Source organism: Rhinolophus ferrumequinum, chromosome 11 (assembly GCF_004115265.2).
Source record: "Rhinolophus ferrumequinum isolate MPI-CBG mRhiFer1 chromosome 11, mRhiFer1_v1.p, whole genome shotgun sequence".
Lineage (NCBI taxonomy): Eukaryota > Metazoa > Chordata > Mammalia > Chiroptera > Rhinolophidae > Rhinolophus > Rhinolophus ferrumequinum.
Window position 1 is genome coordinate 65660984 of NC_046294.1, and position 14300 is coordinate 65675283.

The window sequence follows — 14300 nt, forward strand, 5'->3', positions numbered from 1 at the left end:
CTTTGACACCCCATCCTCCCTGCCCGCAGCCTGATGAGATGTCGTGTGTTCTCATAACGCCCCATGCAATCACCTGAGAGCAACTTGTCACATCACCTTTACCTACATCCTTGCCTCTCTTCCAGCCCGGCTGAGAGCAGAATGCTACGTCCTGCTCGCTGTGTAGCCCCAGAATCTATCACACTTTTTGGGACAGTAACGGTAACCACAGTGTTATCATCATTGACATTTATTAGGTACTTCCTATGTGCATTTTGAAGTAGGTACTGTTGTGATCGTCACTTTAAAGGCAGGGAAACTGAAGCACAAAGAAGGGCTTTTGCTTCTCGAGTCACAAAACCGTAAGTGGAGCTGGATATGAACCCAGGCAGCTTGATTCTAGATCCACCCTTTTAACCAGTACTCTGTGATGTTTCCACGTACTAGGAGATGCTTAATTAATTGACATTTGCAGATGGAGACATATGTGGGTATAATTGCTGTGTTTTGAGAAACGTGATGTGACCCGTGACAAACTGAACTCTGTTCAATAAAGAGTTGTTACAATGGAGCTCTTCTACGCTTTCTGCTTCTGTTACTCTGCAGTTCCTCATCTCTCTGCATGTCTGCACAGGGGAGGCAGTATAGAGCTTGTGAACCTGGGTTAGATGCAGATGCAAGTTCTGGCCCTGCCATTGATGAACGCCACTTCTGGTGGCACATTATTTATGCCTCCTTAGTGTCGTTTTCCTCAGCTGGAAAATGAAATTAATAATGGTGCCCACCTCGTACAGCAAACTTAAAGGACGTAGTAACATCGAGGGAATCATATGACACACCATTTTGAAGCACAGTCATTCAACAAACATGAGCAGGTTTAGTTGTTATTATCACTATTATCGGGAATGTCATTTTAACAACTTTATCATTGAGAGCTCTATTTCCTATCAGTGGACAAGGAGATCTGAGCCAAGGTGGGCGATACTAAGTGATATGGCTGTAGCCTGAAGTGTAAGATCACAAAACTCAGGACAGATTTTGACCTATGAGTGCCAGAGGCCCGCAAAGCATTGCAGCAGAGCTAATGGAGTCTTCATCCGATAGCCACATCTTTCTTGTGTTCACTGTGAGAATCGGGAGCCTGGGCAGAGAAGGAAACTGGGGGTGTCCATGGTTGGTACCAGCCATCTGAGGACTAGTGGCCTCACAGGAGGAGTGGAGAGCTGTCAGGAGATCACGAGAATACCAAATACAGTGGTACCTCGGTTTTCGAACGTCTCTGCTGACAAACATTTCGGCTTACGAACGCCATCAATTTTACTGATCTATGGTATCACTAGATAGTAAAATTCATGCTAAATTTGTAGTTTTAGGGGTCGATTTTAAAGGTCTGGAACGGATTGATCCATTTTTGCATTACTTTCTATGGGGAAACCGCACCTCGGTTTTCGAATGTTTCAGAACTAGAACGGTCTTTCGGAACGGATTACGTTCCAAAACCAAGTACCACTGTACTATAACAGCTAACAAGAGTTGCCATTTATTGCAAGTTGGCAATGAACTTCACACACTATAGAGATTCATTCATTCATTCAACAATATTTATTGAGCCAGGCAATGTTGTAGGCTCAGGGAATCAATAATGACTAAAACAGATGAAGTCCTAGATATTTAGGTCCTTTTATTATACTTCATATGCATCAACAGTCATCAAAACAACACTGTGATGTAGATGTCAGCAGTCCCGTTTGATGGATGAGGGAACTGAGATTATATACCGCACCTCAGAGCTGGAAAGTGATGAACCTAGGATTTGAGTCCAATTCTTTCCAATGCCGAAGTCCATTCTTACGCCACAGTATGACACTGCCTAGGAAATAGCAAACGCTGGAATCCTGTGTGTGTGTGTGTTGGAGGGGAGAGGTATTTGTTAATTCAGAAATCAAAATAGCTGTCGTAGTGATACTTCAATATTTGTGGTCATCAATTTGCAAACTGCAAGAACCTGGTTGTGGCTTTTAGGCTTGAGCTCAGCCTATCATTTTACTGCTCCTGGTCAAAATCGATGTCCTTGGCTGCCCTCAACGAAGACAAGAATTTTTACATTTAGGTTGATAAACAGGGAGAAGCTCTGAGATTCAGTGGTTCATTCCCAGACACGTCTGCTGAGTAACTCCTGGGTGCCCTCCAGAGCCTGGACAAGGCCAGTGGGCACCGTGCCCATTGAGATGTTGTCTAAGCCCAGGAAGCTGGTGCTCAAATAGCAGTGACTCTGCACAGAAAGAGTGAAATGCACTGGTCCGTTCAGGGCTGTGGATCGTGGGGCCCAGAGCCAGTGGGCTGCTCCTGACCCATTTGTTTAGGCCTTTTGCATGCCTGTTCCCCATGGACTGGTAAGGAAGTTTCAGGGGCAGCATTTCAAATGCCACCGAAATGGAGAAAGGGGGAGGGCGGTTGGACGTGGCAGTGGGGCATAAAGAGCCCAAAAGTAATGCTCTGTTCTAGGTCGGGATCTTGGTGGCCTCATTTTGTTTCCAGGGGATGCCACTGTTTCCAGGCAACAGGGCCACTTAGCTTTACAAGGCTATTCATTCAGTCTGTCAGTTCCGAAGCTGTTCCATTGCAGACCGATCCCATTGACATGACCTCACAATTCAAGGGCAGTGCAGTCCAGCGGGAAGGATGTTACAGTGGGACATTGGGAGACCCGGATTCTGGCCCTGGCTCTGCCCCAGCTGGCGGGGGGACGTTGGACAACTGCCTTCGCTCTTGGGTTTTCCTTTCCTTTTCTCTAAAGCAAAGGGAGTGAAACTAGATGGCGATGTTTCCTATGATCTCTTCCGGCTCTAAAATTGTGAGTTCGTTAACTGGGTATTTGCAGCCTCAAAGTGTCTTTTTTATTCTCATGCCCTGTTTTCCAAACCACATTTTCTGCTCCTTAAGCACAGCGTTCTTTCTATTGCTTCAGTGGCCATAGGGCTGGTCCTTACTGTTTGATATTTGTTGTTAACATTAATGAATGACTGCATGAGGAAGTCATGAATGAATGAAGCCACTGTCACGTGCTGGTGTGGCTTCCAGACTTTGGTGCTCTGTGTTGTGAGGATTGTGATAACCAAGTATGAGGCATTCGATGGTGTGAGCACGTAGAGATCAATTTCTAGCTGTTGTTGCTGCTGCTCTTGTTTTAAGTATATGCCTTGTTTTCTAAAAATATAGACTAGTGCGCATAGGATTTTGTAACCAACCACCTTTGGTCAATACTGAAGATTTTTTTTTCCCCATGTCACTAAAATTCACTTATTTAATTTTAACGGTGGCATCCTCTTCTATTGTCGAGCTTACAGTACTTTATTCAACCAATCCCTTAGTCTTATACATTAAGTCCACTCCAGTTTTTCCATATTATAAATAATACGTTTAAATATTCTAATTTATTTATAAAATCAAATGTATTGCTTTTGTAAGAGGAAAAATGTTTTTGATAAATAATACTGATCCCATGACACTATGGGCCCCGCCTGCATAAGTAAAATGGCAGATACATCATAGGCAAGTAGTATGGAAGCGCTGCGTGCAGGGCAGCCTTTGTTTTCCACGTGCAGCGAGACAGGATCACCGTCAGTGAAATTGTCACGGAATGAGAGGAAAGCAGTTTTCCTAAATCCAGAGCAATTTCCCTTCTTTTTCTTCAACAGAACTAGGGAAAAATGTGGGGCCGGGTCATACGGGAAGAGGATCCAGCCGGAAGTGGGAGGCCTGGGTGGAAGGTCCCTTCTGCTTCTGGCCTCAGACCAAGAGCTTCAACTTCTGGACCTCGGTTTATTTTTCTCTGAAGGAGAATATTAGTACCGTTGTTGGTATTGCCTGCCCTTTCATCATTGGCTTGGAAGATGGAAACAAGGGTGGTTGTGAGCATAACATGAACTCGTAGGTAAAAAGTTAATTTGAAGCATGAAAGTAAACGTACAGAAGTGAGTTACAGAAGTGAGTTATCGGAACAGGAATGGTGCTCTGTGACCATTCCTCTGTGGAACTGGGGCCTGAACGTCTCCAGAGTTAGCAGCGATTTTTGAGAAATTCCTTCCCTCACATGCCACCCCTGTTAAGAGGGAGCAAAAGCAGTAATTCAACACTCTACTCTTCACGTGCTTTTTTATTGTTAATCCTTGCCAGATGTAGCCTGGCAGTGAGCCCAGAGGGTGAGTGCTTTCTGATAGAGGTGGCTTTGTTCTTGTCTTCCTTCTAGACAAAGAATTCTTGAAGGAAAAGGAGAAATTAGAAATGGAGTTAGCAGCAGTGAGGACGGCGAGCGAGGACCACAGGAGGCACATTGAGATCCTGGACCAGGCTTTGAGCAACGCCCAGGCCAGGGTCATCAAGCTGGAAGAGGAGGTGAGATGGAGGTGGGGGTGGAGGGGCGCGGGGTGGAGCCCTGAGGGCCTCCATTTCCGTTTCCTCACCTAGCAACTTGAACCGGAGCCAACGCCACAGAGTTGTGTCAGGGGAAGGGAAGTAGGAGACCTCCCAAATAAAAAGTCATAAAAACAGAGTTGCTTCAAGCCAGAGCCAGCCGGGCAAAGTATGAAAAGCATACATGAATACCATCAACTAAGAGTTCTCTTTTAGCCGAAAACCCAGCCTACAGCCCAATGGTTGGCCAGTGTGCAGCGCTAGAAATAAATGGAAGGACTGGAAACCACTGGTACCTGTAGAGAAAAGAGACTAACAACTTAAAAAGAAATTGTTCAATTGTTCCTCTGTCTTTGGGCTCTTGAGTTAAAAAGTCAGAAGTCCTCTGATGGAGGTAGGGCAGGGGTGGCGTTCAGCAAACCTGTCTCCAGGCTCTAGAAGTTGCCTCAGCCATGCAATGACCCTTACCACCCAGGAAATTTTGATCCCACTCAAGGATTAATGGACTTAGTGATTTCTGATAAAATCAACCCTTGAAATTTTTTTGCGAGGTAGACTTTTCCTTTCAACCTGATTGTGAAAGTGGAATGACCACTTACAAGGTCCAAGCTAGGGCATTCAGACTGTAGACAGCATCAGAGCAGGAGGAAGAGATAGGCAGGAGCCACCTGGAAAGTAGAAATCCAAAGTCTGGAAGACACAGAACCCAGAGAGTCTATACGAAACGCTTAGCTTGGTGCCGGACACGCAGAAAACAAGATTGTTATTAAGCCAGCTGTTGCTGCTATTGAAAATAAAAAGCTGTTTATTCCTTCAGAAAACTACCTGGATGCCAGGTAACTCAGTGTCCCAGCAAACTTCAACTTCAAGGTTAAAGCAGCTAAAGGGGAGGATTGTTAAGTTGATAAGGGTCTTGTCTCAAGAATCAAGACCCCTTATTACTGTTATAACTGAAATTGCTTATTGAAGCTCCATCTTCGTATGTGGAGCAAAGGAAAATTATAATTTTTAAAATCTTGTTTGTTTCAGTATTTCCATGAAAGTAAAAGTTGTGAACTCCGTGAAGATAGGGTCTTTTTGATCACCATTATGGATCTTTTCTTGTCATTATATTTATAGCAGATCTTTGTTTGATTGTGTTTGATTGTATCCTCTCCAGAATGTCTCATGTGTTTGGCTTCTGGTATCACTGCTTGTTCTTAATTAAAGTTTCTTTTGAAGGGCCTTACTCAGTCTAAATGGCTCATATTATGTGTTTACCATAACTTCCCATGAAAGAGCTTGGACACTAGATCCAGACTGATGTGAGTTAGAATCCTGACCCCTGGACGGACCTATCAGCTGTGTGACCTTGAGCAGTCATTTAACCTCTATAGTGCTCAGTTTTCTCCTCTCTTAAATGGAGTTTACCTTTCTACTATTTTTGGGAGGATTGCATGAGATACTGTGTGTAAAGCACAAAGCTTGGCCTGGTGGTGCTTCAAAATTAATTACTGTTATTATTAATCGTCCTCATCATAATATACTCCTTGCTAGACTTAAGGCTGATACACAGGTGAATGAGAGAAATCCACGCCTTCAAGAGTCTTGCAGTTGATTAGAGATAATATTCATTCATTCATCTAACAGATACTTATTGAGTACCTACTGAATGCCAGGTACTGTCCAGGTATTGGAGACACACTGTGTGCTCTGCCCAACAGGGACCAAAACAGACAAGTCTCATGGCTTTTATACTCTAGCGGCTACACACTTAGAAAATTGTAGACAACCTAGGATGTAGTAAGTGGTATATGAATGGTAGTCACAAACTGTTTGCTCAGATGAGGCTTTTAGCATAGAACCCTACAGTTAGTAGGTGCTCAAGTGTCTATTAAACTGAATCAAACAATCAAAAGTACAGTGACTGAAAGGACCAGAAGAAAACTGATCCCAAGAGCAAGTATAAAAAAGGCTATAAAGTTGCTGTTTCCCACCCCCACCTCCGTTGAAAGATCAGAAGCACCTCCTCCATTTTACTCCTGTGTGTTGGCCAGGATATAGGCATAGCTCATGGCAGCCTGCTTGCTAAGTCAGAAACCACCCTTCACAGGAAGCTCCCACATCACTCGTATGTTCCGACAGTGCAATCGTGGGTTGAACTCAGGATCTGAGTCACCTGCAAGGCTTCTGCACAGGTGCAGGATGACAGGAAATAGTATCTGGTGTCCAGATAAGTAAATGCCTCAGCCTGATTTTTGGCACTAGCCAGTTCCCAGAAAGTTAGGAAGGTGCCTGGGATTCATGAACAAGGGCCAAACTCCTAATTGGAAGAAAACAAAGTCTGAGGGTAAGAATTAGCAGTTGTTGATCAGGATTCTCAGTCCTTAGCTGATGTGACATTTACTTAAATCATTTTTACCTTAATTTCCACCTCCTCAGTTATTGTGTTGTTTGAGTGTTCCTGTCTCTTCAGGCCTGTCAACTACTCATCTGAAGTCTTTAGGAGGAAGTTACTCTACAAATATCTATAATAAATTTTTATATTTACTTACACATACACAATGGGTATGCATATATAATACATACACAGTTCTCTAAATTAACAATAATTTGTAGTTATGGAAAATTTGAAAAATACAGAAGAGAATAAAGAAGACGAGAAGTTACTATTCTGCCATACAGATAAACATAGTTAATGCTTTTAAGTATTTCAATCTTTTTTCATAGATAGGTAAATAGATAGACAGATAGACAGACAGACATAGTTGTGATAACGTACGAGGTCTGACAATTAAGTTTGCAAACTCATCCTAGAAAAAGTGCTATATGTCTCATTGCTGAATATCACTATGGTCACCTTCGAAGTACTCCCCTTAGGAAGCTAGGCACTGACGCCAGCACCTAGTCCACCCTTCAGATAAATTTTGGAACCCTTGTTCTGGAATGGCCATCAGAGCTGTTGCCCATACTAGCCTTGATGTCCTGAATGTCATCAAAATGTCTTCCTTTCACTATTTCCTTTGTCTTCGGGTAAAGAAAGAAGTCATCGGGGGCCAGATCAGGTGAGTAGGGAGGGTGTTCCAATACAGTGATTTGTTTACTGGCTAAAAACTCCTTCACAGACAGTGCCCTGTGAGCTAGTACATTGTCGTGATGCAAGAGCCATGAATTGTTGCGAAAAGTTCAGGTCGTCTAACTTTTTCATGCAGCCTTTTCAGCACTTCCAAATAGTAAACTTGATTAACTGTCCAGTTGGTACAAATTCATAATGAATAATCCCTCTGATATCAAAAAAGGTTAGCAATATCATTGCAACAAGTTCTCAAACTTAATTGTCAGACCTCATATATAATTTTTTTTTCTGGATTTTTCCGTTAACATTATAGAATAAGGATTTCCTCAAAACATTAGCAATAAGGATTTCCTTAAAGACTCTTAATCTCATTTCCAATGCCACCAAATGCCATAATTGCTAAGCAATAACCAAGGATTGAGCTCAGAGCTGTACATAACCGAAAGCAAGTGCCACAGTAAGGTCTTCAGTTCCAAGCATCCCAGTGCTTTGGGTATAACTGGTGACCATTGTCTAAACCTTTTCTGTCCCAGCACATCTGACTGATAGGGGTAGGGAGGATATGTACACGCACCAGTAGTTTAATTAGGATCTCCAGGTCGTCTGACCCCCCACCTCCGACCCCAGCTTTGAGAATCACTGTGCTCCTTTTTCCTCTCTGCTCAGTTACGAGAGAAGCAAGCCTATGTTGAGAAAGTTGAGAAGCTGCAGCAGGCCCTGACCCAGCTGCAGTCTGCGTGTGAAAAGCGAGAGCAGATGGAGCGGAGACTGCGGACCTGGCTGGAGAGAGAGCTGGATGCACTGAGAACCCAGCAGGTGAGGGGCTGGGGGTGGGGCCGACAGAAGAATCCCACATGTTCCTTCAGCAAGCGTTCTGGAGCAGAGCACCTGCATGGCCCAGGCTCTCTCCTGAGGATGCAGAGGTAAATGAGAGCTCCCTGTCCTAGGGAAGCAACACAGCAGCCCGTGGAGGCGCCAGGCAGTCCAATCACTGGAGTGACAGACATCCTGACAGAAAGCGGTGACCCCTGGGGGCTGGGCATCGGGGAATGTGGCTTTAGATGGCTTCACAGAGGAGGACATTGAGTTGGACTTTGAAAGATGAGTTTGTTCGGGGTTCCGGGGGGAAGAACATCAGAGGTAGAGGAAGAGACTGTGTAAAGGTGAAAGGTGTGACGGCATGGCAGGTTCAGGACAGCTGGGTGCAGCTAGCTGGGGGAGAATGCCCAGTGCGGTGCTGGTGAGGAGGCGAAGGCCCGTTTGGGGAAGACAGTTGGTCGAGTTGAGAGTGGACTTTTTCCTGTGGTCCCCAGAGCCAAGGACTGGGAGTTTTACACTGGAGAGGAACGTGGAACAAAGGATTGGGGGAAGAGCCTTCTGGTGGTGTCAGGAGCATCTGGAGGGGTGGGTGGTGAAGTCAGGGAGGCCGGCCTGAGGGCTGTTGGTATCATTGTGGGGGAGCTAGTAACAGGATGAAATTAGTAGGACATGATCAGCGGTGAGTTTTCAGAGGTAAAGCAAAGGAAGGAGTTCGGGACTATCCCTGGACTATACTATTGGCCATAAACTCCTAGTTCTCCTGCTTCTCCTTCTTTCTCCTGGGAACAGCTGCTAATGTAACTCAGCTACAAATAAGTTCAGGGTAAAACACCCCAGCCCAGGGTCCACGTGCACCTGGACAAGGAGATAAGTCCTGCAGGACAGCTCTGCAGCCGGACTGGGCTCAGGCCAATCAAAAGCTCCTGGCTCCAGAGAGCTCCTGGGCTCTTGTGTCATCAACCAGGGAGGTGGGCAAAGCCCCCACTGCAGCTGATGAAGGGTGTGTCCTAAGTTGGGAACCAGGCAAATTCCAGACAGGGATCCATGGAATTATCTACTGGATAGGGCATAGTGGTTGTGGTTGAAACACTTGAAAACACTTGAAAGCGTCTACTCAGGCCAGCACAGCCCTTTCTCATGGCAGGCGCACACAGTTCTCTCTGGGTATACGTACTTGGCTGGAGAAGGAGGTGTTAGTGAGATTGCCCAGAAAATTAAGAAACCCACCCGGCCTCCCACCATCTTGGCTTAGTTGATGGCTCCTAAGGAAGGGTGAGTGTGTCTCTGGACTTTTGTACATTCCCTGGCACTTGTGGTCCACCCTTCAGCTGTTGTTTGTTGTGCAGTTACTGAGATCTGAACCTCCGCAGCCGGAGGGCAGGCTTCTCTGGTGCCTGGTACCGTGCTCGCACCCGGTGGATACATAACAAATCTGTGCCTGACAAAATGGGCACATCTCACTACTTAGAGCCACAAAGGTTTGTTTCCAGTTAATGTGTCACCCGTATCCTATAGTTAGAGTACTTATTTGGGGACCTTCTATTTTGAGTGCTATGAAACCGGACTCAATTCCATTATCCTTGTTTATCAGGAAGAAATGTGAAGTTAGAATTATTTGAACAATATCTCTCTTGCCCCAGAGGACCATTCACAGTCTACACACTCAGACCCAGGCACATTCACACCCAGTATTTCCTCAGACCGGCAAAAACAACATTCCTGCTATGCATAAAGGCCGCTGGCAGATTTAAACATACCTGCGAAAGACAGAAGTTTCAGAATTGAGCCTCCCCAAGGAAAGTACTCGGCTTGCATTTTGAATTTGGTTTGGGGGTGCTGATAGCAGATCCCCAGCTGTTTATGGCTGGCATGAGACCAAAGAGAAGGGAGATAATCTTTTAGAGTTACACAGAACTGTAGCTCGGCATCTCTTTAAAAGTAGTATAGTTTTTTTGTTTGTTTGTTTTGCTTTTTAATGTGTGTGTTAATCCGTCTCCTATGATACGAAAGACACTTAGGAATTTCCCTGTCGCTTTTGCCTACTCATTAAAAAGATTAGTATTATTTTTATTTTTTCCCTTAATCCCTCTTTATTCTGTCATTTTACCAGAGAGCATACATTATTCTACACACAGAAAAGGTAAAAAATTTTATTACAAGTAAATCCACCCCAAAGCCTAGAGTTTCTGACTAGTTCCATGGGATAGATATTATAAAGTTTGGTCAGATTGCTGCCTGGAGTCCGTGGACTCGTGTGGTGAGCACAGCCCTGCCGGCCCTCAGCAGGGATGGCTGCAGCCACCTCTCGTGCACTCCAGAGGTGGGGTCACCCGAGAATGTCAGCCTTTCTGCGAAAGGTGTCCAGGGGCCCCGCTGCTCAGCTTCCTCCTAATTCACTCTCTAGCAGCTCCTGCATTCGCCTGTACTAGACATGGCCAGCTCACACTGCACCCTGCTTCTCTCCCCTGTGTCACCAAGGCATTGCTCTGACCCCTTTAGAAAGCACACCGAGGTCCCACTATAACAAAGCTCTTTGTCATCTCCTCCCACCCCAGAAAGCCGCTCTCCACAGGGAATTATTCTAAGGACCACTGAGAGAGTAGCTTAGAGCACTGATTAAGTCAATACCCCACGCAAGGGCTTTCCCCTTAGACTGACACCAGGACACAGCTGAACCGCTCCACCCACACCCTTCACCACACAGAGCCCCCAAGTGAGCTCCAGAGCGAGGTGCCCTGGAACCTTCCAGGAAGTGGGTAGACTGGAGGTAAGCAGAGTGACATGGAATCGTGAATGGATTCAGAACATGGGCTCCAGGGTTAGACGAACCAGGGTTGCATCCTGCCTGCTCCTCCTACTAGAAAAGTGACCTTGCGTAAGTAAGCTTTCTGAGCCTCAATGCCCTTATCGCTAAATGAGGTCAAATAAGTGGTACTGACCTTATACTTTTAACTGCAAATAAGGAAACGTGCACAAAGTGCTTACATAGTGCCTGGCACGTAGCAGGTGATTAAGGAAGGATACTATCGCTGCTGTTCTTATTGTCATCATTACCTTGAGTCATTTGAAGGCTTGGGGCATTTGGTACCCTCTCCCAGATTCCTCCCTTACTCCAGCTTTTCCATTCTGCTGACAAACAGGTGACAGAAATGTGGCTGATTGAGAAGGGGGTGCTGGACATAGGTCAGGACACTAGGACCCTAGAAAAAAGCACCTTCTCACGAACAGGTGCTTGTTAGTGTAAGTCCTCTCCCTCCACCTCGGGAGGTGAGGGAGTACTTATGTCTCAGAGGCTGGGGGAAGTGAAAGGGAAATAAAGGGAAGAGGGAGGGAAATTCACACTTTTAAGAACTCACAATTTTATCTGTCTTGCAAGAAGCTCAAAATAATCTTTGCATCTTACTTGCACAGTAGTCCTATGAGGTAGAAGAGTGAAGGGGGGATGTCCTTGAAGAGGAAAAATGAGGCACAGGGCAGTCAGCCCAAGGTCATTAGCTAATTAGGACCTTCCTCCCAGGTAAACACATGGAGGGCAAGGATTTTACCAATACTTCTCACGGTGGTACCCCCAGCATATGGTACATGCTCAGTAAATATTTGTTGACAAGTGAAGGAGCAGCAGAAGCTGGCCGGTCTGAGGCTCAGTCTGTTTTTCTGGCCGGCATACTTACCTGTGAGACCGTGCTACCTCTGCATGCTTGAATGTTGAAATGCATGCATTTATTAAGTAACCCTTAATGACCTGAATTAGCCGCTCTATGAAGCATTATCATGATCTCATTTGAGGTCAAGAGGATTCTGAAAAATTAAGCCAGTTGAGATGGCAACATAAGGGATTTTGATAGAAATTGACTAACATAAATGGCAGCTTAGTGAGGCTGTGGGATCTTCTTCTTGGAAAGTTTCTAAAACAGGAGCCTCTCATCTCGATGGACTGGTTTATTTGTCCACCTGCTTGAAGCCAGTGCTTGGCCAGAGGGGGTGGGAGGGGTCAGTGACTTCCTGTATGGTTCGATGGGGCCAGGTACATGCCTTCCGCTCTGCTCTTGCTTAATGTTCCTCACTGACCAGATCCTAGAAGAATTTGTATTTGTAGCTTTAAAAAATTGAATAGGAACATTTGGTTTACAAAAGTCCACGGGCCCATTTGCCTTTTTCTCTCTGGTAGGATTAGACTCCATCAGAGCAGCTCAGATGCCCAGCTGTTGCTCTAGGTAATTTATATGGTTTGGGGTTAAGCGTTCGGGTCCCTCTCACCTTGTAACCAGCTCTGCATTTACAATTTGTGATCCCTGGAAAACGTGAGGGGAGTGTATGTCCCAGGACATAGAATAGCTGGGATGAAATCATTCTCCCCTAAAGTCAGAACCTCCTCCAAACCTCATCATTCTCAGAGTCATGCTGTTTAGAGGAAATAGCATACCTAAGTAAAAAGGGAACAAAATCTGAAACGTGAGTATGCTTAGTTTGTAAGCAGTCGCGATAGCACAACTACTTTATTTCCTAGCTTAAGACATAGATGAAAAGACGGGGCTTAAAAATGAGCTTGCTTTGCATTAGAGGATTTCTGGTAGCACTTTACTTTGTTTAGCCCTTTAAAATTGATTAAATGCTTTCATATGTATTATTTGATTCTCAGGCTTCTACACAGGGCAGGTACTAATTTCTCAGGTGCCCAGATAAGAGCACTGCAGCCCATAGAGCGCATTAGGGCACCTCACTGCCCCTTCCTTTGCCTTTACCTTGTATCTCCGAGCTTCAGGGGGAAACAAACAACTGGAATCACTTCCGTGAACACGGGAGAAAATGCCCAGGACTTAGTTCGTATTGTTACGTTTGTTATACGTTAACTGCAGGACATTGAACAAGCCACTTCCTGTCACACAGAGCTGTATGGCCAGACAGACCCGCGTTTGAATCCTGACCCTACGACTGATAAGCTCAGAGACATTGAACAGTTCATGTAACCTCCCAGAAGCTCAGTTTTCTCACCTGCAAGATGGGGATGATATTGTCTGTTTTATAGAGCTCCATGAGACTTAAATGAGATGGAGGAATTTGGTAGCGTGGTGTTGGGATCCACTGAATTTGGTCATCCCTGCTGGAGAGGGAGCAAGAGCGTGATGATAATGTGTGTGCCTGTGCTGATGGTGAAGCATGTGTGCTCTCTGTGGGGAACGACGCAGATAGACATGGTTTATATGATCTGCTTTAGAGCCCTATTTGAGCACCAAGCTGTTAACTTCTCCTGCTTCTCCAGAAACATGGAAACGGCTCACCAGCCAGCCTGCCTGAATACAATGCCCCGGCCCTCATGGAACTTGTGAGGGAGAAGGAGGAGCGGATCCTGGCCCTGGAGGCCGACATGACCAAGTGGGAGCAGAAGTACCTGGAGGAGAGCACCATCCGACACTTTGCCATGAATGCCGCAGCCACGGCCGCAGCAGAGAGGTGAGGCCGGCAGCCTAGAGGCTCACAAGGGGGCTTCATTCTGTCATGTAAAGGACATCCATCCACGCAGTGGGATTATGTGTTCTTCAAGAATGATGTTGTGAACGTCTTTTTTATGCTCCTTTTTAACAGTGGGCATGTATCATGGGCCATACAAGAAGAATATGTAATCCTCGTAACAGCCCTGAGAGGAAGAACTATTATTACCCTCATTTTGCAGGTGAAGAAATGAGGCTTAGAGAGGGGCAGTGGTTTATTCCCAGTCACCCTGGTAGTAAGTGGTGGGGCCACATGTCACAGTGAGGTTTGTCTGACTTAAAGCTTGATCTCAGTTGCCTTGAAATTGTTTTCTGTTGCTGTCAGTTATTATCGCTATGGCTTTCTTTCCTTTTTGTAGGCACACAGCCTTATTCTTCCTGTAAAAATTAGCTCAGAATGCTCAGTCATTCCCAAAGTAATTCTGTGAAGCTATACTCTTGTCTGAGTAAGCAGATAGTCCTATTTGACTACTGGAGCTCACCTGCATGCCTGACTGCTGCACTGGCTTGAGTGCCTGTGCAGTCTATCAGTCAAGTCTCGCACT

At 45.4% G+C, this 14300-nt stretch overlaps 1 protein-coding gene across 5 annotated transcripts in view; it reads left to right on the forward strand.

Annotated features, from left to right (window-relative positions):
• The window catches only part of AMOTL1 (angiomotin like 1), a 150938-nt gene that overhangs the window by 126953 nt on the left and 9685 nt on the right, over window positions 1-14300 (forward strand). For all 5 annotated transcript variants that reach the window (XM_033120024.1, XM_033120026.1, XM_033120027.1 and 2 more), the window contains 3 exons: window positions 4229-4374; window positions 8114-8263; window positions 13527-13717. In XM_033120024.1, the coding sequence (XP_032975915.1) occupies window positions 4229-4374; window positions 8114-8263; window positions 13527-13717 (487 nt within the window). The remainder of the gene's footprint in view (window positions 1-4228; window positions 4375-8113; window positions 8264-13526; window positions 13718-14300) is intronic.